At 41.2% G+C, this 25616-nt stretch overlaps 2 protein-coding genes and 2 non-coding genes across 4 annotated transcripts in view; 2 read left to right on the top strand and 2 right to left on the bottom strand.

The window, feature by feature from the left end:
* ism2b (isthmin 2b) overlaps window positions 1-6862 on the top strand; it is a 12998-nt gene extending 6136 nt beyond the window's left edge. The window contains exons 2-6 of the mRNA XM_030722437.1: window positions 458-709; window positions 1574-1901; window positions 3712-3849; window positions 3965-4033; window positions 4296-6862. Coding sequence (XP_030578297.1) covers window positions 458-709; window positions 1574-1901; window positions 3712-3849; window positions 3965-4033; window positions 4296-4813 — 1305 coding nt within the window. The 3' untranslated portion in view covers window positions 4814-6862. The remainder of the gene's footprint in view (window positions 1-457; window positions 710-1573; window positions 1902-3711; window positions 3850-3964; window positions 4034-4295) is intronic.
* Window positions 6863-15316: 8454 nt separating this feature from the next.
* trnal-cag (transfer RNA leucine (anticodon CAG)) lies at window positions 15317-15399 on the bottom strand. Its single transcript has one exon. It is a non-coding gene; the product is annotated as a tRNA-Leu (tRNA).
* Window positions 15400-16185: 786 nt separating this feature from the next.
* Window positions 16186-16258, bottom strand: trnat-ugu (transfer RNA threonine (anticodon UGU)). Its single transcript has one exon. It is a non-coding gene; the product is annotated as a tRNA-Thr (tRNA).
* Window positions 16259-16345: 87 nt separating this feature from the next.
* Window positions 16346-24253, top strand: LOC115774316 (cholesterol 24-hydroxylase-like). The gene is made up of 15 exons (XM_030721525.1): window positions 16346-16548; window positions 16622-16699; window positions 16812-16893; window positions 17032-17105; window positions 17447-17533; window positions 18895-19033; window positions 21231-21341; window positions 21424-21586; window positions 21903-21968; window positions 22600-22672; window positions 22741-22825; window positions 22988-23098; window positions 23195-23283; window positions 23396-23462; window positions 23551-24253. Exons 1-15 carry the CDS (start codon window positions 16400-16402, stop codon window positions 23698-23700), a joined length of 1524 nt encoding a protein of 507 aa, XP_030577385.1. The 5' UTR covers window positions 16346-16399; the 3' UTR covers window positions 23701-24253.
* The last annotated feature ends 1363 nt before the right edge of the window (window positions 24254-25616 follow it).

Here is a 25616-nt window from a genome sequence, read left to right as displayed (position 1 = left end):
CCCTCTCATTAAAGCTAAAAGCGGATCTCTCTCTGGCACAGGACCCTCTTTGTCCACGGCCTGGATGGCATGACTGCTGTGGGAAAAAAAAGAAAATGAAACGAAGGCTGGGTGATGACTTGGCTGGTTAGTTGGATGCCCAGGGGCCTTTTGGAATTGCTGACCAAGCTACAAAATGGTGGATGTTATAAAGGCTTTCTTCCTGAAAACTGAACACTAATTGATTTTAGACTCTTCAGTAATCCACTGTAAATGATAGATCATTTTTTTGACAGCAGCCCTTAAGTAGCCACTGGCATTTGAATGTGTGCATGGTCTTCTTTACTTTATTCATGGCAGTGTCTGCAAACATTATCACCTTACAAGCAGAATCGGGCTTTAAAACTTATTCTATCAACTGTTCCACTAGATAACTTGTGGTCAGCTGTAACCTGCATTTACCTGTTCTTCCCATCAGGCCCATGGCCAGTCAGTTCGTAGTGGTGGGGTCCAGTATGTCTCTGAGGCTTTGGAGCAGCAGAACCAGGTTCAGAGTCTGCTGCCTGAGCCCCACAGCCACCAGAGGAGGTGGTCTCACCCCCAGCACCGCTCGCTTGGAGTTCTTCCACAGCCTGAACCTGAGGAGGAGACCAAACCCTTTATATTGGATCTGAAAAACTTTCCAGACCTGGCCAATGCTGACATTAACTCACAGAACCCCAACATACAGGTTAGTGGGGAGAGGGAAGTCATACGTTACTGCCTCTAGGTTATATGTCTAAATACTAACAGAAAACTCTGAAATTACTACAACAACAAATAGGTGAAGACATAGTTTTAACCTTTTTTTAATGATCTCATAAAGCACTTATCTTCTCCACTATGGTCAGAGTATTCAGGATGTGGTTAAAGGGACATAATTTTGTCCATCTTCGCTATAGCAGCATAAGTACAGAGACAGATAAAATTTCTAAGGCCAAGAATATACTCAGCTATACTGAAATGACCATAGTACCCAATCCGCAAGCTACTTTTAACTGTGAGATTCATTTTATAACAATTACAGAAACATAGTTTTTCTCTCCAGCCTCACTGTTGTTTGGTCTTCACATCAGCTGAAGTGAGCTCTTGGAAGTAGTGTAGCATCTAGGATGAGTCATATCGAGGTAATGAGAGGTAGTTATCCAGAATAAAGGTTCACATTCTCTCCCCGAGAGGATCGTTTAGTTGGCTGAATGCTCATGCTCATGTTCACATCTTACTGGCTGACTTAGATCCAGAGAGCAGGTTTCCTGACTAAAATACCCTTCCAAAGATTTGACATGGTTGATTTCTTAAGAACAGTTTGTAAATCAAGCACTAAAGCTGCACAAAGTATATGCTGTGCTGTTTTATAACCACAAAAGCACATTTAAGACAGGAATATTGAACATTTAAAATGGTTAATATTTCATTATCTTTCATTGACTCTAAATAATTCATTTCAGTGTGGTTCAGGTTCAGAAATGCCCATGCTGTCCACAATCATATCAACGATAAAGGTGACTGTGTGCCTTCCTTCTGATGAACAGGGACCCTCTCTTATTTTACACAGGTAACCATTGAAGTGGTTGACGATCCTCAGATGGAAGTGGAGATGGACCTTGCCAAGGAAAAAGACTGGCTACCCTCCTCTTCCTCCTCCCCTTCTTCCACAGTAGATCTGCTCGGAGGCAAGAAGCTTTTCTGGCCCCTGTTTTGGAGTTATACCGATTCCAGTGAGGACAGCAACAGCCGGTCAGGCGTGGAAGAAACTGGCGAGGAAGAGGAGGAGGAAGATTACTCTTTGGATTATGGTAGTGAGGAGCCCTTACCCAGCGGAGTAGGTGGAGACTGGGATACTCGCTGGAACGAAGGCTGGGATCCAATGCAGAGTTACTATGGTAGGTTTTGCCAAGTGGTACACTCTCTGTTTGTAACTAAGGCCATATAAACACAACTCTTTCAGTTATGACTTCAAAGCCATAAAAATGTTTCCCAAAGGAAAAAAAAAAGGAACCTTTGGAAACTCGGTTGCTGAATAAATCATATTAAAAGAGATGAAGATGGTGGAGTTGTCTGGAAGGAGAGCTGGAGAAAGCGAAACAACGCATATGTAGTTTAGAAAGGCCGAATGATGAGTGTATTCACAGTCACCGAGAACCAAACAATGTTATCAAGTGAGGCAGCATGAGCACTTGACTATGAGGACATTGTGGGTTATGGGTACTTTGAAGTCGACACTGGTCGCGCTGGTCGCACAGGCCCGCCTTTTGAAGATGGGTCTGATGCGCCTGCTAATGGCAGCGTGAGGCCGGCACTGTTCTCTGGGACAAAACGGCCCTCTGCTTGTGGACAATTAGAGGGCAGATTGGGAACAGAGAATGACAGGAGCCATTTGGCCGGCCCTTTCATCCATCCCCAGGACCCCTTGGGGCCCCGCTCAGACCCCGATGGTCCTGAGTACCCTCGGCGGCTTGGCCTTTTGAGTGAGTTCAAGAATTTCGGGGGGCTTTAAAAGATCTGCATAACTAGTGTTGTGTCTCAGCTTGCACAGACAGCTTGTTCAGTTGTAAAAATAGTAAATAGCGAGAGATGAAAAGAGGTGAGATTTGTACAGGGAATGAAGGGGCATCAATCCAGTGCACAGGCAGGGAAATGTTATTTTTCCCTTAGGTACAAATTTTTGCATGATTAATCTAGTTATGTTTTTAAAAAGTTATGAAGATTGATGTTGCACAAAACTCTTGTCATAACAGGTAATTGAAACTAGTCTTATTTTAATCATTTTCCCTTATCCTTAAAATCCATATATAGGCTGCATCTGTTTAACTGTTGTGCTTATAGACGAACCAGCAAAGGCAACAATGCCTATAAAGTGGTCACATCTAAAGACTTGGTGAACATAAATCAAGGATGTCTGCTTTAGCTTCTTCTATAATTAAGACTCTCCTGAGACCTCATTCCTGTATGGCCACATGGCGAGTTGGCAGCGCCCACAAAGTAAAATTGGGTGCTCGCTACACCCAAGCTGGTATTTCTGCACCCACCTCGCCTTTAATCAAGAATGACTTGTTTTCAGTGTTATTAACACCACAAGGAAGCATGGCGCGGAGGCGGACAGCCACAGCACAGCTTCTCTCTCTCTAATTTTACTGAAGCCTTCTTAAAAAGAACACGGGTTTGCATGGGAAAGGTTAGACCAGGAGAAAATTGGACTGAAACGGTCGGGAAAGTTTGAAAGCTCGTTTTGGATTAGCCAGTTGAAGTGCGTGTTTGGTTCATAAACACAACACTGTGTTGTTGTATTTGTTGGTTCTTCCACTTGTGCTATTATTAATCAAAACTTTGAAGCTGCTTCCAATTAGCACTTCAAATCCGACACATATTACCAAAATGATGGTGTAGAGCTGCTATACTAATCCCCTCATTTCCTATCATAATCTCTGTGATAGTTTTTGCAATGTGTAAATTCTATTGTGCGTTAGTTTTTGTCACAAAAGCTTATGCTGAGTTCACTGACAGCGTTTACATTTTCAATCTCTGATTCTCTGATGAAAGCCGTGAGGCTGAAACGTTAGCATGTTTGTTGACATAACAGCGAATAAATTAGTGAAACTGAGATTTGTCAGCTTTTTCCCAAAGTTTTATGAAAGTGCTACCTGTGTACCTTTCTGGTTCTTGACATTGATGTTTACATTTTCTCTTCTACAGAGAAGGACATAGATGATTGGACGCCCTGGTCTCCCTGTTCAGTGACATGTGGACATGGTGAGAGGAAGAGGACCAAGTCCTGTGGGTACTCCTGTACGCTGACAGAAGCTTCTAAATGTGACCTGGAGCCTTGCCCTGGTAATATTTTACTTCCAAGTATATTTTACTTTAACACATGTTCTGAATGAGTTTTATTTTCTGATTTGCAAGCCATTTTTTTCATTTAGAAGCTAAGCTACCACTCTCCTTGTAGGTGATGTCAATACTGTGGTGGAGCCTTTCCCTTTTGAAATGGAAAATGGCACAGAGCCTTTTGGGACAGGTGAGTCCTTATTATGGGAACCTTAACGAAGCTCACTGAGTCTGATATATGCTGGAATTGTAGGAATATGATACAAGTACTCAACTAGCCCACAGACTACTATAACATTTCACTAATAATAAGTTAATTTGGCTTGCTCAGTAGTGTAAAGACTTGGCTCCAAGGTACCATCTGTTCATACTATCATCGCACTGCTCAGCAGTGGCACCATGAACAACCTTAAAACTAAATTTATGTGGTATTGCTGTCGTCTTTCCAACAGATGTAGACAGCTGCGAGAAATGGCTCAACTGTAAGAGTGAGTTCCTACAGAGGTACCTCCATCAGGTTTTGTCTGAGCTGCCCAACTGCCCCTGTTCCTACCCTTTCGAAGCAGCGTACACTGTGGTCAGTGTCTACGATGAGACTCACGGACAGCCGTTCCGCTGGCACGATGCCAGTGGCCCCAAGGAGCGCCTGGACATCTACAAGCCTTCAGCTCGTAGCTGCATCCGCTCAGCACTTTCCAGTGACTCGTCTACCCTCGCAGCACAGCACTGTTGTTATGATGACCGTGGACGGCTGATCACACGGGGGAAAGGCGCAGGCACGCCTAACCTGATTAGCACCGAGTTCTCACCTGAGCTGCATTTCAAAGTGGATGTTTTGCCTTGGATTCTGTGCAAGGGAGATTGGAGTCGCTTCCATGCGGTGCGGCCACCCAATAATGGACTGAGTTGCCCAGAAAACCCCCATGAGGATGTGTTCATGAATGAACTGGAAGAGGCCAGGGAGTACTGAGGGACCACAGCCAAAACTACCACTTCACTCAGAGAGTCAGAGGGCCCAATCCTAATTTGAGAGGAGGTAGCCTACCTTAAAAGTCAAGAAATGCTACATGAAAACCATCAAACCACAACCATTAAATAGACATGACTTAAAAGAAATGTACAGATTAGGAGTTTTGTGGGGTTTAGGAATAATGGTGAAGTTCGGTTTTCTCAAGTTAGGATTTGGCACAGTATCCTGATATCAGGCTTGACTGAGCTGAAATGGAAAAAAAAAATACCAACAAAAACATGCAGTGTTGTCCCATCATTTGCCAACCTGTTGTACATCTGGCATGACACCAAGCTCTTTTTATATTCAGTGCTCACTCCTGGGTGCGTGTAAGCATGATGTCTACCTACTGGCTTTTTTGATGGTATTTTGCAGCGTTTGTGATTGACATTACCAACATTATAAAAACATCCTGATCATGCTTCTTTTAGATTTTACATGAGGAAATTCATTGCATATGAGCTTGATTTATTGATGGAACAAGCACATGGCTTGGACGGAGTCCAACAGATAAATATCCTAACTATGCTGCTACAGTATAAAATCCGTCAGGTTTTAAAAAGGCATTATAAGGGGAACAATACAGTGTTTTCAAAGGACACAATCTTCTGAAATGTACATTCAGCCAGTCCTCTGAGTTATTTAACTGCAGGAAGAGGTTACTGAGAAATTTAGGTTTTTCTCAACCAGAGAACTAAGCTAAAAAGATTTGAAACCTTCAATTGCAAGTGCTTAGTTTGCTAGTGAGATTATTACTATTATTAGTCTTCAGGTAGAAATTATTAAGGAACAGCTCATTTGTTTTCAAATGTTATTTTACACAGATTGATTTCATGTGTTTCCACACTTTTTTTTTTTCACAGCTAGGAAATACATATGATCTGGGTGCCAAAGAGATAAAACAAAAGTCTGACTGTCGGTGCCTGTGTAAATCCCACCTCCAAGTCTCCACACGGTGTGGGGAAAACATTAAGTTCTGCAGTGATTAGATTTTGTCTCTGCTATCTTCTCAGGGGGACTAGCTGACCATCACAACAAATTTTCGCATTTACCTCGACAGCGGAGCACTATTGGAACTTGTACAGTGTTTTGGGGTAAAGATTAGTAGAAGAGTGTTGGGTGTGTAATTGAAATTGTTGAACAGATGATGCTTTAGTGCACTTGGAGCCCTTTGATCCCTGTTGTTGATGCATTGTGTGGTAGAAAGATGTTTGCTGTTTAGGGTCTTTGAGTTTATGTACAGTGCTTGATTGGATAGAAAGGACAATCCTTCTCAAATAAACATCCCTGAGAGGTCATTTAGGTGTTGGCCAGTAAGCAGGCTGACACAAGATACCGGTAAATAGTCTCTTGCCATTATATGGTATATGTTCCTAAGTGTGGCTTGTAAGATTGATAAGGCGGCTGTTTAACCACTTTAGTTTTATGTGAACTCTGTACATCATTTAAACGATCCTCATGTTCCACTTGTCCTTTCTATCCAATCTAATAATATGGATGTTTGCTCCAAACCTTTATATTTTCAGGAAGTCTGCATCCAGATGCATTTATGCAATCATGCATTTGCATTTTGGCATCACCAGTTTTAAAGAAAAGGCACTTTACTTTTGCCATTTGTTGATGAGAGTGCTATTGTGAAGGGAAACTCGCCAGAAATGCTGCATTGTTATATGAAGGTGCATATACATATAACTGTTCTGTTGAGAAAAGCATGACCTTTTTGTGACTTCTGAATCTAGTATTACATATATGGTGTTGTACAGTATTTATTTGTCTGTTCTCCTTTTTTTAAGTTTGCTGAAGCTTTGAAATGACTTTATTCTTATCATGGTGCACTAGTAAGACTCAATAATGAAGGCATCCATTAACTAAAGGGAAACCTCCTGCCTCATATCACTTCATACAACAACAACAGGTGTCTGTGTTTTATTCTGTTGTGCTGCAGTACTCTATAAATATGTTGCAATTATACTGAAGAAATCTAAATCTATATATATATATATATATATATATATATAAAGACTGTGCATTCATGATCTGACTCTTGTGGTGTTTCTTTTTTCACTCTTTAGGAACTGTGTAGTAGAGCCAAGCTGAATGCTTTAAAAACATGAGCAGTCTGAGACTGCATGCCTCCGCCAAGGCTGAAATTTCCCTCGACAACATGCATGAATTGAGTCCCTGTATCCAGACGTTATGTGGGTCCAGATCAGTTTGAGATATAACAACATCAAGATGATTTCTACTTTTTTTTTTGTATTTTCAATTTGATATGCATTTGGAAGAAAATTATTAAAATGTGCAATTTTGCCCTATCTTCCAATGTTAAAGAATCCTTTTAAAAAATTCCTGGATCCCAATCAGATCAGATTTGATCGACTCAAAGTTAATTACTTCTAAGGGTGCCAACCCCCACCAGTGCGACCTTTTAACCCAACAAATTGAATGTGGGGCAAAGACTAGGTAGGAGTTCAATATGTTACTGCCTCGAAATACCTGGAAAAAGTTTTATATCTAAAATTTTAAAAACTATGCAGGTTACAGGTTTAGTCCCAGTCATATGAAAGATGAATACACTCACCAACCACTTTATTAGGTACACCGTCCTAGTACTGGGCTGGTCCTCTTTTTACCTTCAGATCTGCCTTCATTCTTCTGACAGAGTCAACAAGGTCCTGGAAACATATTGTGCTATGATAGCATCACACAGCTGATGCAGATTTGAAAAAACTGCAACAACTGTGTGACTATACATGCATGATGCAAATTTCCCATTCCACAACATCCCAAAGGTGCTCTGTTGGATTGAGATCTACTACCTGTGGAGGCCACTTGAGTGAGGTGAACTCACTGTCATGTTTAAGGAACTAGTTTAAGATTTAGGCTTGTGACATGATGGACATGGTCAGCAACAACACTCAGGTAGGCTGTAGCATTTAAACAAGGCTCAGTTGGTATTAAGGGGATCAAAGTGTGGCATGAAAATCTCCCCCACACCATTACTACACCAGCCTGAGCCACTGATAGAAGGCAGAACAGATCCATGCTTTCATGGTGTTTACACCAAAATCTGATCCCACCATCTTGAATGTCTCAGCACAAATCGAGACTCATCAGACCAGACAACATTCTTCCAATCTTCTTTTGTCCAGTTTCTTTTCAGCCTATGTTCAGCTGGAGCCTCAGTTTCCTGTTCTGCGATCACAGGAGTGCCAGCCAGTGTGGTCTTCTGCTGCTTTAGTCCATCTTCCTTAAGGTTCAATATATTGCATCCAAAGATGCTCTTCTGCATACCTTGGTTATAGCAAGTGGTTACTGTTGTCTTCCCATCAGCTCAAAGCAGTCTGGCCGTTCTTCTCTGATCTCTGGCATCAACAATGCATTTTCACCCAGAGAGCTGCCACACAGTGGATATTTTCGCTTTCTCAGACCATTCTCTGTAAACCCTACAGAAGGCTGCGCAGAGAAAACCCAGTAGATCAGCAGTTTGTGAAAGACTCCCACCAGCCCACCTGGCAACAACAACTATGCAACAGTCATAGTCACTTAAATCACATTTCCCCATTCTGATGCTCGGTTTGAACTTCAGCAGGTCACCTTGACCATGTCTACACGCCTAAATGCACTGAGTTGCTGTCATGTGACTGGCTCATTAGATACTTGCAGCTGAATGTGTATACCTAATGAGGCGGCAAGTGAGCGTACACTATATTTGATTTGAATCCTACTTCCCCAACTCCCTCACTAAGTAGATACAATAATCATAAATGAAAACTAAACTTTTTCTACCCAGTAACTACCAGCATCGCAGCTTGCACCGTCACAATGAAACATTTCATCAGCTTTCTCTGTTGATCGTGTGCGTGTTCCCAAGGTGACGCTGGTTTGCCTCAAGAGTTGAGTTCACGTCTACAAGTCAAAAATCATACTAACATTTTCTGTAAGACTTCTAAACAATCAGCCACCGCCTTGTCAGGCCATGCATGGGTCAGGATTTACAAATATGTTGTGGTCATTCTAGTGGTAATTCTCAAGGGTGACGCATTATTCATGAATCTGATTTATCAGTTGTGGTTTGGTCCCAAAGTTGAAAGGACTTAACAAGAGCTGGAGGTTGGGTTTGGCAAGAAAATCCTTTAAATTCATGTTCCAGAAAGTTAGTAAACTGTCTGGTAATTACATAGCACTTTTCTGCTCTATTTGAGCACTCAGAGCGCTTTCTTACTACAGGCCTCGTTCACCCATTCACACGCACACTCTAAGCACTTTTTTAAATCTAGCGTTCACACACACGCTCACACCCCATCAAATGCATCGGTGGGGAAACTCAGGGTTTAGTGTTGTGCCCAAAGATACTTCAAAATGCAGACTGGAGGAGCCGCCGATCGAATCGCCGACTGTCCAATTAGTAGACAACTTGCTCTAACTCCTGAGCCACAGCTGGATGTCAGAATAAGACTGTCGGTGCCACTCGACCTCACTAAGTACATACAAAAAGCCATTTTTCTGATCAACCAATCAGAAAAGTAGCCCTGCTAAAACACACATGAGTTTAACCTCTTAAGCCCTTGCATGCCTTAGCTGACAGTCACCATCAATGTCAGCCATCTCTGCTGAGGTTTCTAGCTTGATCTATGCCTACCACCACAATTGTCTGAGGCTATATGCTTTCCAGGGGATTAAATAACATTGAGATTAAAAGTTCAAAGGTCAGAGTAATACAAATCTGGGGGCTTAGGCAATCCAAATACTCCTTTCAGATGCCCTAATTCCTGAAGTTCATGTCAAACCTTCACTTACTGCCCACATTCACCCAAGAAACAATAGTATAGTAGTAAGTATTGGTTCAAAAGTGGGCCAACATTACAGAAAGATTTCCTGTTATGTCAGCAGCCAAGGATATGTTTAAAAAACTTATGACAATCAATCTATCTATCTCCATGGTGAGTATCTACTTTGGAATAAATGATATGGTGCTTGGTAGGTCTACTATGGTCCTCCAGTGATTCCTAAGTTGACTACAGATGAGTGCTGTGTGGAGGGAAGCCAGACACATGTTGACCACATTGCTCCCACAGAATAACAGATAAATAACCGCAGATGTGTAGACAGAGGAGAAAGCAGGGAGAGGGAAAACAGAGGAGAGCGAAGCAGAGAGAGAAAGGGAACATAAAAGGGAGGGGAGGTTTCAAAGCTTTGTAGCTGAAAGATGTTATCTAAAATATTGAATGAAGCAGGAGTTTTTCTGGGCAGATGCATTTAAAACTGGGTGAATACACTTCACAGCTTATGGCGAGCATGTGGATCATGTCACAGAGGGAGTGTGCTGTGGTTACACAGAAGTTCGAGCTGACAAAAATCATTGTTTTTCAATTTAGGGCGATTGATTTTACACACGAAATGTGAGAAGACCCGACCGGCGTGTAGAACTCTGAATGCGCGCTTCACCGTGCACTCTAATTTTAGTCTGTGAATGTGTGTGTTATGTGATTCATTCCTTTAGTTATAGCGCTGGTGGCCCAGGCCTGGTGCCAGCCCTCGGTGGTTACAGATCTGTTTACTTTTGTAGGCTGGCAGGAACATGAGATTTCCTCTGGGTGTACTGTGGCTGGCCGACCTGCAAACAGCATGGCCCTTCAAGTGCTTCACTGCTCCTGTTACAGGCCGCCTCATCCCCGGCTCCCCCACCGATCGCTTGTGACGTGGGTAACTCCATACAAACAAACATATATTCTCCGAGTCAGAAAAGGGTTCAGTAAGGTCGAGTAAAGCGGTCATTGTGGACTCACACACACACCTAATTAAATGCTAATTCACATATGTATGTCTGCACACATGAAGAAACACATACACATGCCTTAGCAGCTCTACCTGTGTGACTTATAAGAATGCCAATGGATCAGTGGATCTGATGGATTATCTGCAGCCGGAATTATCCCATTCCTTGACCAGCTTGACACAGAGGAAGGCCTTGTTCTCAGGTGATCAACAGGACTAATCTGAAAATGGAGCTTCCACCCAGCGCGATTCAGAAAACAGGAGTTATAGAATACAAGCACAAACAGAATCTTATTTCCGCTCTTACAGATTGAGAAACCCACAATTATGAAACTACTTAAGCACACCTGTACTTCCAGCTAAATGCTAAGGACTTAATGGCAATGTTGACATGTTTTCAACAGTGATTGGTTGACACATTTGCCACCTTTATTTAGCATGTTAGAGCAACACATTTGCTAATTAGAAGTAGAGCTGAGGCAGATGTTTGTGTAATTATTTTGTTTTATTTGTTACAATTCATCCTGTTACAATTCATGTTCTGCCCACTAAAAGCATCTATATCTATTTTACAGCATGAGTACAAATCACAGACTGTACAAAAGCTGGACCTCAACCCAGTGACGTCACTCGCTGGTTCTGGACTCTGCATCTTGAACCCTCAGGGTTGGTATTTTGACTGCTGCCATGTTGGTTTTGTTGAATCAAAAGCAAAAACTTCGTAGCACCCATGGAAAGTTTTTACCAGGCCTGCAGAGCTTTTTCAAATTCTTAATTGAACAAAATTCATGTTGTTGCTCCTTTCTGACACTTAGAATAACCAGAATTTTACAAAATAGACTTCAGGTTTTAAACAGCATAACCTGAAATGAGTGACCAAGACCATAAACTCATCAGCAATGTGGTTACAGATGTCTTGGCAGAGGGCCATTTCCCCATAGACTCCTATAGGGCTGCTGGTCTTTTTGCAACCACCCCTGGTGGCCTTTAAAAAGAGTGCAGTTTTAAGGCACTTCTACATTGGCTTCACTTTTCAGACCCAGAAGCTTTGTCCGTGTTTGATATTGTCAGTTAATTTAGTATGAAAGGCTATGGGACAAGAGGCCTCTAGTGGCCACAAAAGGAAATGCAGTTTTTAGCATTGGTCTTGTTTTTTGTTTTTCATCCCTTGGAGGAACTGACTTGATTAAAATGATGCACTGGTTGCGCTGGGAAAAAAACAAACAAACAAACAAAAAAAACCCATTAGAATAGTTATTACTGGACTGACCGACAACCCACACGATGATAAAAGCTGTGCTGGACAGCATTAAAAAAAAAACATGTATTTAAATGACCAGGTACATTTAGAACAAGAAAAATCTAATATTTAGGATATATGCCCTTCCCTCTTTAATATTTTCATGCTTTCATGTCTCTTTCAAACCAAGGACTGATAACATTTTCAAGTAAGAACAATATTCAGCATGATAATCCCAACACTGGGACATCAATATCCTCAGAGAAGTCTGAATAGCTGACATTCTTTGGATGAACCAGACTCTACAAACTTTTGTTTGTTTACTCGTGTCCAGTGGGAGTCTTAATTTTCTCTCTGTTGATAATATAATCAAAAGAACAGCCAACACAATACCTTTGGACATGAGAGGGGCCTGCAGATCCAGTAGTACTGAGGCGGCAGCCGGCCAGCCATAACAACATCAAACGGCCCCCAGCCTCCAGCGTTTACACAGAGCCAAGATCCTGGACCAAAATATGATTGCTTGTTCTTTTTAAGATAAGAATGCAGACAAGCTTGAAGGTTATTGCAAACAATATGTACAGGTATGAAGCGGCCGTAGCAGTAGAAGTGGCTGGATCCTTGCAAACAAATAGAAAGAAAGTGGTATTTAAGGCCAGATGAGGATTGTTGGATTCCTTAGATCAGAATTTGTGATCTTGTCTCGCAGGAAATGATGGAAACAAAAAACAGACAACACTCTTGTTTAAATGCGCAATACACGAATATGTTTTAAATGAGAAAACATCGGGATCTTTTCTAGCCGGTCTACTTATCCTATGGCTTAGTTTTCCAAAGAAAATGCCCAGAAAGAATGGTGGGAACTTGAGAAGCTGATATTGAGCGCCACCTGCTGGTCACCATTTGTAAGTGTACAGGCCTTTACTGTTCTGCCTGAATTGTAGCAGGCTCGGATCTTAATGCTTTGTTTGCAGTTTTATTCTGAGTAAGATGAGCTAATAATCTAAAGAATAAAGAGTATGTTGCAAAAACACCAAGAGTTACATGTCAGGCTCTACAGGCCACAGTCAGCATGTTAAATGTTAAAGTTCATGACAGTATAATTAGAAAAAGACTGAATGAGTACGGCTTGTTAGGACGGGTTGCCGGGAGAAAGCTTCTTCTCTCTAAAAAGAACATGGCAGCAATAGCAAGATTTCTGAAAAAAATGACAAATAAGAGCAAAGTGGAGATGTCTGACCACAATGCACAAACCAAACAGAGCATATCAGCACAAACACTTCATGCCTGCTGGTGGAGGGGTGATGTTTGGGCTCGTTTTGCAGAAATAGGACCCGGTCATCTTGATGTCATTGAGTCCATACCATGAACTTCTCTGCATACCAAAGTATTCTAGAGTCAAATGTGAGACCATCTGTTTGACAGCTAAAGCTTGGCAGAAGTTGGGTCATATGTGATGACAGTGGTCCCAGGCACAGCTGCAAATCTGCACCAGAATGGCTGAAAAAGAAAAGAAGGTGTTGCAATGGTCCAGTCAAAGTCCAGACCTGAACATGCCTGAAATGGTGGAACGGGACCTTAAAAGAACTGTGCATGACCTCACTGAACTGAAGCAAAGTTGAACAGAAAAGTGACATTTTTTGCCACTAAATGCGACTGCATGTTTTAGCTTTTAGTCACCATTTGATCTGCAGACTTTAAAATCACCATCAAAGACATGAACACAAACCGTCAGTGTGTTCCAGAAATCATATTTCACTTAAGCTTTTTAAAAGAAAAATATGAACCAAACAAAAAAGCTCTTCATACAGAAAGCAAAGAGTGTAGCTGTGAATTGCCTTACATTATCATGCTGGTAAATTCACCCAGCACACTGTGACTAAAAAGCTATCAACGGCTCGACTTAGCATGTCAAAATAATCCCACGGTGTGTGCATATATCACCACCCACGCCTTGAGATGGTACTCATGGATCAGTGTGCCATTCACTGCTTCTAGCTTTGTGTCAGCCTGAAGAAGAAGAAGTAGATGATCGTGTTTGAGTTGAGACTTAGATTAGTTAAAATCAGTCACATAAGATTATTTTTTATCATACGGATCACAATTCTTCCACCTATAAATAGGATGCTGCAAAGGCTAATCCCGCTGGGAGTCGGAGAGAAGAAATCAGTTTAGGAGAGTTTAAGCAGCAGCTTATATGATTACTTAGTCACAGCCTTTCAGCCCACTTTAGCACTGCAGAATGTGCTTAATGCTCAGCCAGTACATTTACACGAGCAAACATAAGTGCGTATTTGAGTCACAATGTCCATTCGCATCACTTAGCCTATCAATTCTGTATGCGTGTCTCCATCAGACCTACGTGAGATTCTGTGCTGACTCGAGCAATTACCCAGCACTCCAGGAAATGAGTGTAATTGCATGAACCGAGGACGGTTTCGCCAGCAGAGGGGAAAAAGCAGGCGGGATCTGATGTGTGAAGCACATCTATCTACGTAGGTGTACGCTCCGGTTGGCAAAATTGATCCTATTTTCTGTTCTGAAGGAATTCCCTGCCTCCCCTTCTTTTTTTTTTTTTTGCAATTTACTTTGAAAGTCGTGATAAGTCAAAACTGCACCTGCGTCATATCATGCGCTGAAGTTTATACGGTGCAACGGGTGCACACCACAAAGGCCTGCTCCTGCTAAACTTGTTCTAGTGGTTTCCTGTGGTCTATCTTGATATTTACTTTTCAATACATAACTGATATGGGGTGACCTATCATATATATCGAGATATATCAGTGTCTGTGGTGTGAAATATTTGTGAAGTTACATCAGGTTATGCACTCATAGCCACTCCAACTGCCTGTCTGTCCAACTGCTCATGAGTGCAAATATCTAAATGCACTGACTGGCAGTCACTCAATGCTATCAATATATATGATAGATCACGCCACGTTTGCTATGTATTGAAAAGTAAATATCAAAATACACTACAGGAAAGCACGGAAGCATGTTTAGCAGGAGCAGATTTTATGTGATTCAAGCTACATTTTGAAATATGCAAAATGTGTATCCCTGTTAAGAAATAATATATTTTTCTATCTGACATTGGTTACATATCTTATAATGTTTTACGAATAAATAACTCATCATTATGTTATGATGGTTACCTTTTTTTCAGAGAAAAGTACAATGGAATGTTTTATTGTTAGGGTTTTTTTTTTTTTCCTTATCGATTTCCTTGTTGAAGCAAGTATTTTATAGCTACATTGATTCTTATTAGTCCAAAAGGACTAAGAACTAGGATAGTGAAACAGCCACCTTCCAAATTTCCGAGTGGATGTGAACACAACATTTCCATTTATGATCATGGGTCATTGAAAACCGGGTACGAGTTTTGATCGGCAACAATAAGGCCCGGAAATTGAACATGCAGTTTCAATTTTGAAGAAAACGTTTCATGTCAGAAGTGGGATTCGAACCCACGCCTCCAGGGGAGACTGCGACCTGAACGCAGCGCCTTAGACCGCTCGGCCATCCTGACGTCAGAAAAAGGCTCAAATCATAGCTTTTTCTCCGAGTCTCTTGTATATTGTGTCATAGTGTGGGAAGAAGATCACTATGTGAAACAACGCCTCACACTTACAGGGACTACTTTTTCAGTCGAAAGAGACGTAAGATCTAAGGTGGAACCGATTTTTCAAGATAAACTGGGACCGATAGGGGGCGCTGTTACGTTGTATTTTTAATGTCATACCACAAAATTAATTATATTCAGCCCGAACATTATAGGTTTTATTTGTGCTTTATATAAGCGACTGCTTATTTGTGATTATTATTAGACAGGATACCTTAGACTTTCAGTCACACGTGTATGTTTTGGCTCACCAGATATGGTCAAAATTAAAATTCACTTTCCTATACTAATATTTTAATAAAAAAAAAAAAAAAAAAAAAAAAAAAAAAAAACAGCCTCCTTTTGGTTGTTAAATGTCTTAAAGTGTTCATTAAATGATCAGAACATTTACCTAGTGACGTGTGAATGCGCATTTGGTATTAATGTACCATGAAAACTGTTTTATCGAGAGGTCGTAATCCACAATTTTGCTGTGACGTGTACAAAAGCCAGCTAATAATTAAACCTGTTCAGTTGGTTTAAAGCCAATCACTAACACGCTACTTATATGTTACTTGCCAGCATTGGCATGGCTATAATTTCGTTGGAATCGATCAACAATTTAATTAGAAAGCTAAAAGAGAACCCACGAACCACAAAGTTACTATAATTTAAAACGTGAGATTCGAAAGATTAAAAACAACCCCGCGCGCCAGGCCCCAGCGAGGATCGAACTCGCGACCCCTGGTTTACAAGACCAGTGCTCTAACCACTGAGCTATGGAGCCCGTGCTGGCAGCAACGGGAAACAATCGATATTCATAGCCACTCCGCCGGCAGGTAACCCGGAACTAACATGTTTGTGTCAGTTAAACTTGACAAACGAGTCTCCTATCTGGACGTCAGACGTCTATAAGACTTTTTTCAGGATGGCACTTTTCGGCCTACTTTTAACTTTGGCAACTCCAGCGCTCACTTTTCTGTTATTCCTGCTTATCACTACGTTTCTTGGATACTGCTTGTATATTAAATACATTCATTTGAAATATGACCACATGCCCGGGCCACCAAGAGACAAGTAAGTAAAGCGGGTGGCTCAAACAATTGTGCTGACATTAACCGAGACTGACGTGTTGTTTTTTTCTCCCCAGTTTTCTCCTCGGACACTCACCATCGTTTTTGAGGATAATGAAAAATGGCGAAAATGTACACGACAAATTTCTGGAGTGGTAAGTTAAACGCAAACGACGTTTTTGTGCAGCTGAAAAATAGCACTTCGTTATGATTAATAATGGTTAACACGTATCATTTGCGATTTAAATGATAGCATATCATTTGCAGGGCTGAGAGGTATGGGCCTGTGTACAGGATAAATATTCTTCACTATGCTGCAGTGTTTGTGTCCTGCCCAGAGGCAACAAAGGTAAATTGTAACAGCACACAAACACAAAATAGTGTCAAAGTGCATTCATGGACGTGTTTGGCACAAATCCTGCAGTGAATTATATAACAGTGTGAACTACAATAAACCTAACAAGTTAGTTAAATACCCTTTATTCAGGAAGTCCTGATGTCCCCAAAGTACCCCAAAGATAAATTTGTTTACAAGAGACTCTTCTACCTGTTTGGTCAAAGGTAAGACTGCCTTAACTTTTTATGTGCTGATAAATAAAAAATAATTTCCTTTTTTATTTTGTTTTTGGTGTTATTTATTCCCCCTTTACCAGTAAAAGTTTCATATAAAAAAATAAATAACTGAACTAACTCAGCTCTTCCATACACTACCTCTGCACATTTAGCCAGTGATGTACAAAACACATTTAAAAAAAATACCACTATCATTTAGAAAAGGTGTCTTTTTTCCTGATTGGCTGATATCAACTGTTACATGGTTTTGCATTTATTTAGCTGTAGTTAGGAACTGGGCGTTGTGATCCTGACTTTGACAGTATTTTCTTAACTGTCTTCATTGAAAGGTTCTTAGGGAATGGCTTGGTAACAGCACAGGATCATGAGCAGTGGTACAAACAGCGTCGGATCATGGACCCTGCGTTCAGTAGTGTGTAAGTTATGCCTTTATCACTTGTTGTCATTTTCTGTTTTATTTTGCTAATCTGTTGCCTCTTGTGCATTGTTTAATTTTGCTTCCCCTTTGTCTCATTTGTTAAATTCAGTTCACCTGTTCTCCCCCAGCTGTGACCACTCCCCCTAATTACACTGTGTGTGTATTTAAGCCCTTATTTTCTTCATTTCTTTGTTCTGTTTTCCACTAGCCTCTGAGTTTTGTATTCCTGACTTTGGTCCTGCTTTGTTGTGTTTTGATTGCTTGGACATATCTTCAGCATTAAATCTACCTTTAAGGTTAAACCCTGTCTCCCACATCCAGCATCTGGGTTCACACTCCACATAGCCAGAGTATGACATGGACTCCCTTTTGCTTCAGAACTGCCTCAATTCTTCATGGCATTAATTCAACAATTTTTGGTTGATTTTTGGTATTTTGGTCCATATAACATCACGCAGTTGCTACACATTTGTTGGCTCCACATCCATGATGCAAAACCACCATATTCCATAGGTGCTTAATTGGAATTGGAATTAATTGTAGAGGCCATTTGAGTACACTGAACTCATACTCATGTAGGCTTTGCTGGTTAAGCAATACCCAGTTGGTACTCAGAGGTCCAAAGTGTGCCAAGGAGAAGCAGCAGCCTGAACTGTTGATAGAAAGAGGAATGAATCCACTTCCATAATGTTTATGCCAAATTCTGGCCCTACATCTGAATGTGGCATCTTAAATCTGGCCCAATCAGATCAACCATTGTTTTCCAATTCTATATTGTCCAATTTTGGTTAGCCCATGCCAATAGTACTGTAGCCATAGTTTCCTGTTCTCAGCTGACAGGAGTGATACCAAGTGTGATCTTCTGCTGCTGTAGCCCATCTGCTTCAAGATTTCATATATTGTGCATTCAGAGATGCTCTTCTGCATACCTTCATTGTAATCACTGGTTATTCAATCTGAATCAGTCTGGTCATTCTCCTCTGGCATCAACAGTGCATTTTTGCCAAGAGAACTGCTGCTCACCAGATGGTTTTCCTTTTTCAGACCATTCTCTGTAAACCATAGAGATGGCTGTGGAGAAAGATCCCAGCAGATCAGCAGTTCATGAAATACTCTGTGCCCATCTGGCACCAGCAACCATGCCACATTCAAAGTCACTTAAATCACCTTTGTCCACCATTCTGATGCTCAGTGTGCACTTGAAGTTGAACTGGAATTCTCTAACAAAGTGAGCACTGAGTGTATATCCAGGGTTTACAGTGATTATAGATATATTATTCCTTTAATGCATTTCTGTTAGGTTTTGTTGGTATGTCCTGGATGTGCTGTTCCTCCATCTGAAGCTATCATCATTTCCAGGTATCTGAGAGGTCTAATGGGAACCTTCAATGAGAGGGCAGAGAAACTGATGGATAAACTTTCAGATGTTGCTGAGAATAAAACAGAAGCTAATATGCTCCACCTTGTCAACTCTGTTACCCTGGATGTCATTACTAAGGTATTATATTAGTCAGTTTTCTTTCAAATTCGCTCGGTATCTCACCATGGGAAGCGTGACCATTCACAGAAGTTCCACTACCACCATGTCTGGCCTAGACAGACCAATCACTTCAAGGACACGGGGTCTCCCAGCCCACTTATAATAGCCCCTGGCTCCACACCAGGCATTTTCAAAGTGTTTCTTCCCCTTGAAGATCATAAAAACACCTCAGCTGTCCTGGACTGTTCTTTGACACAGCCATCAAGGTAGTCCTTGAATGTGGATTTTCTGGTGTATCCGCATGTTTTTAATGAGATGTCAAGTAGCTTGTGTTTTGTGTAGCTATTGCTAGCTCTCAAAGCTGAGCATTAGTATAATGGCTACCACTGGATCCTATGGCTGGGCGATATGGACCAAAAGTAATATCTTGATATTTTTTAGCTGAATGGCAATATACAATATATATCTCAATATTTTTTCTTCCCAAAAGGTATGTACAAAAAGGCACTATTAAGGTCACATGACTTATGGTACAAACCAACTTCTGCTATGGAGTTACTGTATGGTGGCGTCCTCTTACCTGCAGCCAGGGACTCTTGGGGGTCCAGGAGATGCCAAAGCATACGAACAGACACAGTACGAAGGCTGTATGTACACAAAACACGGCCACAGCGGAGGATTTCTGGTTTCCAAAACTCTCCAAAAATCGTCGATGTCAACGGAAAAAGTTGCCAAATTTGTCACTAGTTGCTTTTGGGAATAAAAGTCGCAAGCAGGGTCTGAAAAGCAGCTAAATCTAGCGACAAAGACGCTAAGTTGGCAACACTGCCATGCTGTCACTTCCTGCATGATTTATGGGTGACATGGAGAGAAGCGGGGCAGTGTGAAGTTGTGCAGAAACAAACTGGGAGAAGAGAAAGGTGAACTGGTGGATCTACAAGTATGATTGCAATGCGATATAGACTATACCGCTATAAAGGATACTGTCTCACATCGCATATGAAAATATATTGATATTTTTTAAAAACTCGATTATTGCCAAGCCCTTCTGGAGAGGTCAAGGATGTTGCATGCTGACTAGTGGCCCAGCCACTTGTGGGTTGACCATCTCGGGGAAAGACCCCCATCCCCTCTGCATCGTCAAGATGGCCAATACAGCAGCGGTGGTATATATAAACCGTCAGGGGGGCACTCGCTCTGTGGCATTACACAGGCAGGCCCACGTCCTGATTATGTGGAGCAGCAAACACTTCCTGTCATTATGTGCAACGCATGTTCCCAGTGTGTTCAGCATTATCCAGAGGGAGTCTACTGTACTGGGAGTGGAGTCCACTAGTTGTGAGACAGGTTCAGCCAGGTGTCCGTTGAGCTGTTTGCATCGCATGAGGAGGAAAGCCTATGTCCTGCCAGCAGCTGTCACACTGGGTGGTAGAGGCTATTGTGATGGCATATGCAGGTGCCAGGGACTGCAGCCTCCTGGGCACCTGCGTGCTCATTCCACCAGAGGAATGGCTACCTCATGGGCCTTCTTCGGGGTGTTTCGGTGGGGGGAATATGTGCAGCTGCTAGTTGGGCATCCTCACGTACAGTTGTTAGGTTTTATTGTCTTGATGTGATTGCACCTTCACCGCCACACTCAGTGTTTAGTGTGGTCTCTTAAATGCATGCTGACCTTTTTTGGAGTAAGGGTAGGTCTGACCTGCCTGGGCTAAGGAGTTACAAGTTTCGGAGCATGCAGTCCAGTAGTAGGCTATATCTCCCATAGTGACATACTGAGCAAGGTTTGAAAGAGAACGATTGGTTACTGACACAACCCCAGTTCTCTGAAAACCCAGTGAGATATCTCACTGCCTTACTTACATGGGCACCTGGAAGAAACACTCTGAGAATGCCTGGTATAGAGCCAGGGGTTAATATAAGGGGCCTGGGAGACCCCATGTCCTTGAAGTGATTGGTCTGTCTAGGACAGGCATAGTGGTAGTGGAGCTTGCGTGATTGGTCACACCAAAGGGCACTTCCCAAAGTGAGATACTGCACTCAGTTTTCAGAGAACCGGTGTTACGTCAGTAACCAAACGCTTTACTGCTTCCTGTAGTAGCCTTTATCAAGAGATATTTCCTTATTGTGAAGAAAGTGGTAACTTATTACAAAGGCTCTGATCGTGTTTTAAGCATGAGTGTATATTTGTTTATACTTTTTCCTTGATCAATTTCAGGTTGCCTTTGGGGTAGACTTGGATCTCCTGAAGAATAGTTCACCTTTCCCTAAAGCCATTGAGACATGTCTGACAGGAATGATTTACTATATCAGAGACACATTTTTTGAGGTATTGCTTCAGTTGGAGTATGTATGGAGTATGAGTCTTGTTAACAGCATGACATACTAAATTCTTCAATCTGCAATTCCAGTTCAATCCAAAGAACAGAGCATTTGTTAATGAGGCAAGGGAAGCGTGCCGCCTGTTGCGCACAACTGGAGCTCAGTGGATCCATGAGAGAAGGACCGCCATTCAAAATGGTGACGAGGTCCCCAAGGACATCCTGACACAGATCATCAAATCTGCCAGCCAAGGTTGTGGTCACAAATTTCACACTTGATTGGACTGAATAAGAGCAATATTATAGAATCTTTGTGATATTTTAAATGACTATGAATAGTATAACACAGAGTAAATAAACACACTAGAAGAAAAACACTAAGATCAGTGTGTCGATCACAAACTCTCCTCGAAGGTTTGTGTTACTACCTCTTCGTGAATAGATGCAAAATATAAACAGATGACTGATGGGGCCTTTAACACCGAACACATTTTAACACGCTAGTTGTGGCTTGTAATTAATAGAAAAATAGAAGTAAAAGAATTTGAAGATAAACTTTATCATTTCAGAGGACAAGATGACTGAAGAAGATGAGGAGTTTATGCTTGACAATTTTGTGACATTCTTCATTGCCGGTGAGTTTCTTTTATTTCATCTTTAATGTTTGAAGTGGTGCCCTGTGACTGACTGGTGATCTGTTCAGGGTGTGCTTTGCGTGTCTCTCACTGACAGCTGGGATAGGCTTCAGCCTCCCTGTGACCCTCAACTGGATAAGCAATTAAGGAAATGGCTGGTGTATACTGCCATACTGATATATGAAATATCACAAAATAAGCTTGATGTTGTGCTTTCTTTCACCAAAAGCCTTGCTGTGTTAATAGATTAAAAAAAATAATAATAAAAATCATTTTCCCCTTGCCAGGAACTCGATGAGATCACCAGTGTGAACTTTGAAATCACTGCCATATGGTCACATCTTTATACAGTTATATTTATTGTCAAATAAATACTACAAACACAGGTCACATTTGAAAAGATCAGACACGTATCAGATTTAGGACCACATATCCAAGTGGCCTGGGTCTGGGTTTTTTTTAACCAAAATGGTGGAAACTCTCATCTTGTGGCTTTACAAATGGACTTCAGAAACTAATGGATGATGTCATTATAGCTACATCCATCTTTCATATCGTCTAGTATTGTGTGTTGTTAGTTTATTTTAAGGTGGCATTCTGATTCAGTTTTGCCAAATTTGTGCTATTTTAGGCCAAGAAACAACTGCAAATCAACTGGCTTTTTGTGTCATGGAGCTTGGAAGACATCCTGATATACTGGAGAAGTAAGAAGTCAAAGTTTCCATTATAGCGAGTGAACTTTGGTTTCTGATGGGGTATTTTTATTTCTCAGGGTGAAGAAAGAGGTGGACGATGTCATTGGGATGAAACGCGAAATAAGCTATGATGACCTGGGGAAGTTAGTCTACCTGTCACAGGTACATGTTGTGACTATTTGAAGAGTATCACTAATTTTAATCTCATGTTGAGTCATGTCTTCAAAGTTAATTAGCTTACTAAGCCTTACTTGCATCTTTTCTGAGCCAGTCCATCTGCATCATAACCCAGGATGTGCTGTATACATCGTAATCTTCCTCCAGGTGCTGAAAGAGACTCTGAGAATTTACCCCACAGCTCCAGGCACATCTCGAGAAATTGCTGAAGACATGGTCATTGATGGTATCCGCATACCTGGGGGATTCACTGGTGTAGTGAGTCGTGTATTTTTCTAAGATTTTTTTAGCACCAAAGCAGAAGAAGTTTAATTTGTATAAACATAACAATAAATAAACTATTCTAATGTTTAGTTCAGCTCCTATGTGTGTGGGAGACTGGACAAATTCTTCAAGGATCCACTGACATTTGATCCAGACAGATTTCACCCAGATGCTCCCAAGTAAGTAGCACAATATGCTGTTATAATTTTACTGTAATGTTTGATCACCCCTAATTTTCCCAGAAATAAAATACTGAAAGTAACTGAGGCTGCCTCTTATCTGTTCAACAAGGCCTTATTACTGCTACTACCCTTTTGCCCTCGGTCCTCGCTCGTGCCTAGGAAAGAACTTTGCTCAGGTGAGTATGGCAGAATAGTTAGACATGAAGATCCACTCACCTGTAAGCACACTGACTGAACTCTGTGGGTGCTGCTGTGTTCTTTTAGATGGAGGCTAAAGTGGTGATGGCCAAACTGCTGCAGAGGTTTGATTTCACTCTTGTCCCGGGACAGACCTTTGACATCCTGGATGCCGGTACACTCAGACCAAAGAGTGGAGTGGTGTGCACTTTGAGCCACAGGGATCACAAAGAATAAAAGGCCTTAAACTACATAACATTAGAAGTCATAGTAGTTCATAGGGTAGGATTAGGTTTTTACTTGTGTCTAAAACTGTGATTTTTTTTTTTTAAGAAAAAATGAATGAATGAATTACATTGTGTATTCAAATGAAATTATTGTATTAATTGTTATGTCTTAATTACGGTAATGACTATTATGCAAACATTTTTGAGGGAAGTGGGTTTAATACCATTTGTTGCAATATATAATTTATATGTATATTTCTGTGCAAACCTCATTTCTTTATATTTTGTTATGAAAATGGGAAACAGGTGCAGCACTTTACTGAAACTTATGCGAACATACATGTAAATACAGTCTATAAGGCAAAAAAAAAAAGCTTATACAATTGTAACAAACATGAAAGTCGATATTTAGTGTGACCACCTTTATTCTTCAACACAGCTGGATTCTTTACAGATGGTATTTCATGCTGGATCAAAATCTGATGGTATTTTTCTGCATTCATAATTTCATGAATTTTGTCAAGATCTCCAACACCACTGGCTGAAATGCAGCCCCAAACTATGACAGAGCCTCCACGGTGTGTTACAGATGGCTGCAGATGCTCACTGTTGTACCTCTCCTGACTTCCTTCCTACATATTGATGATGATTTGAATCAAAAATGTCAAATTTGGATTCATCACTCTATCAGAACTGTTGCCACTGATTTTCAGTTCAGTTCTCGTGTAATGTGGCACACCTCAGCCTTTTCTCCCTGCTTCCCCTTCCTTAAGAATGGCTTCTTGACAGCCACCCTTCCACTGAGACCATTTCTGATGAGGCTTCAGTGAACAGTAGATGGAGCAACTGAAGGGGCAGATTAACCTCTCAGGTTCTCTGTCAGGTCTCTGCTGGATTGTTTTGCTATTTCCTAAGAACAACATTTTCAGATACGACAAATTATGTATTTTTGCAACAGGCTGCTAGTAAGAAAGTGTCTAAAGATACTATTCAAAATCTTTTTTTTTCTAAGTTGCCTGTTATGTGTGGACACAACACTGGCTCATCCTTTGAGTTAGGTGCCCTTTGTATGCTTGAATGATTCATAGGTCAGTGTTGAGTGGCTTAACAAACCAAAAAACAATCCTGTGAAAATGAGCAGCCAGTGTCCAAAGAAAAACTTTGAAAGACCTCCTGAAAGCCTGGAGAATTATTGCTCAAGTCCACTAAAAAAAAAAAATGTCTGGCAGCTTGGAAGCAAATTATGAAGAAATGAGGGGTGGCTCAAGAGATTGGCACACCAATTTTTCTTTTTTTTTTTATAGCCAATGAGCCACATAAGTTTTAGTGCCTGTAAGACAAAAATATAATGTGACAAAACAATTTTATTTCTGTTTGCTGTGCAGTGATTTCATATGTACCAAACTTGCTGTGCTACTGCCTTTACTGACAGTGTACACACGGGGGCGCTCAGCTCTTGCAGAGAAGTGACCTTTAAAACACCTGCTGAAAGTACAACTTTCAGAAAATGAACACTCGCAAACTGTCACTCCTTGAGGCATACTTTGTTTTCATATTTTGTAATCACAAAGTTTATTGTTGCATATGGACGAGAGCCTAGCAAAACCAGTCAGGAAAGATAAGGAGAGAGCAACGGCCTGTCCTCTCCACCCTTTTGGGCGTTGTCTTGTTGTTGCATCTCCAGTGAACCTGTTGCCACATTTATTTGCACTACAGCAGGTGACATGGAATCACAATCAGAGGTGTAGTACTATTTGTTTAAGGACCAGAGCACACTGATCACGCCTGTGTTGCTATTCTTTCTGACATAAATCCACAGTGGTATATTTGCATATATTAGTCAGCTATAACTTATGACGACACATGATGAAATCATCTTCATCTGTGTCTGTCTAGCTTCATTAGACTAAGTGTTGCTCATGTCTC

The sequence above is a fragment of the Archocentrus centrarchus genome, chromosome 24 (genome assembly GCF_007364275.1).
Source record: "Archocentrus centrarchus isolate MPI-CPG fArcCen1 chromosome 24, fArcCen1, whole genome shotgun sequence".
Lineage (NCBI taxonomy): Eukaryota > Metazoa > Chordata > Actinopteri > Cichliformes > Cichlidae > Archocentrus > Archocentrus centrarchus.
This window is presented reverse-complemented; position numbering and strand designations above follow the sequence as displayed.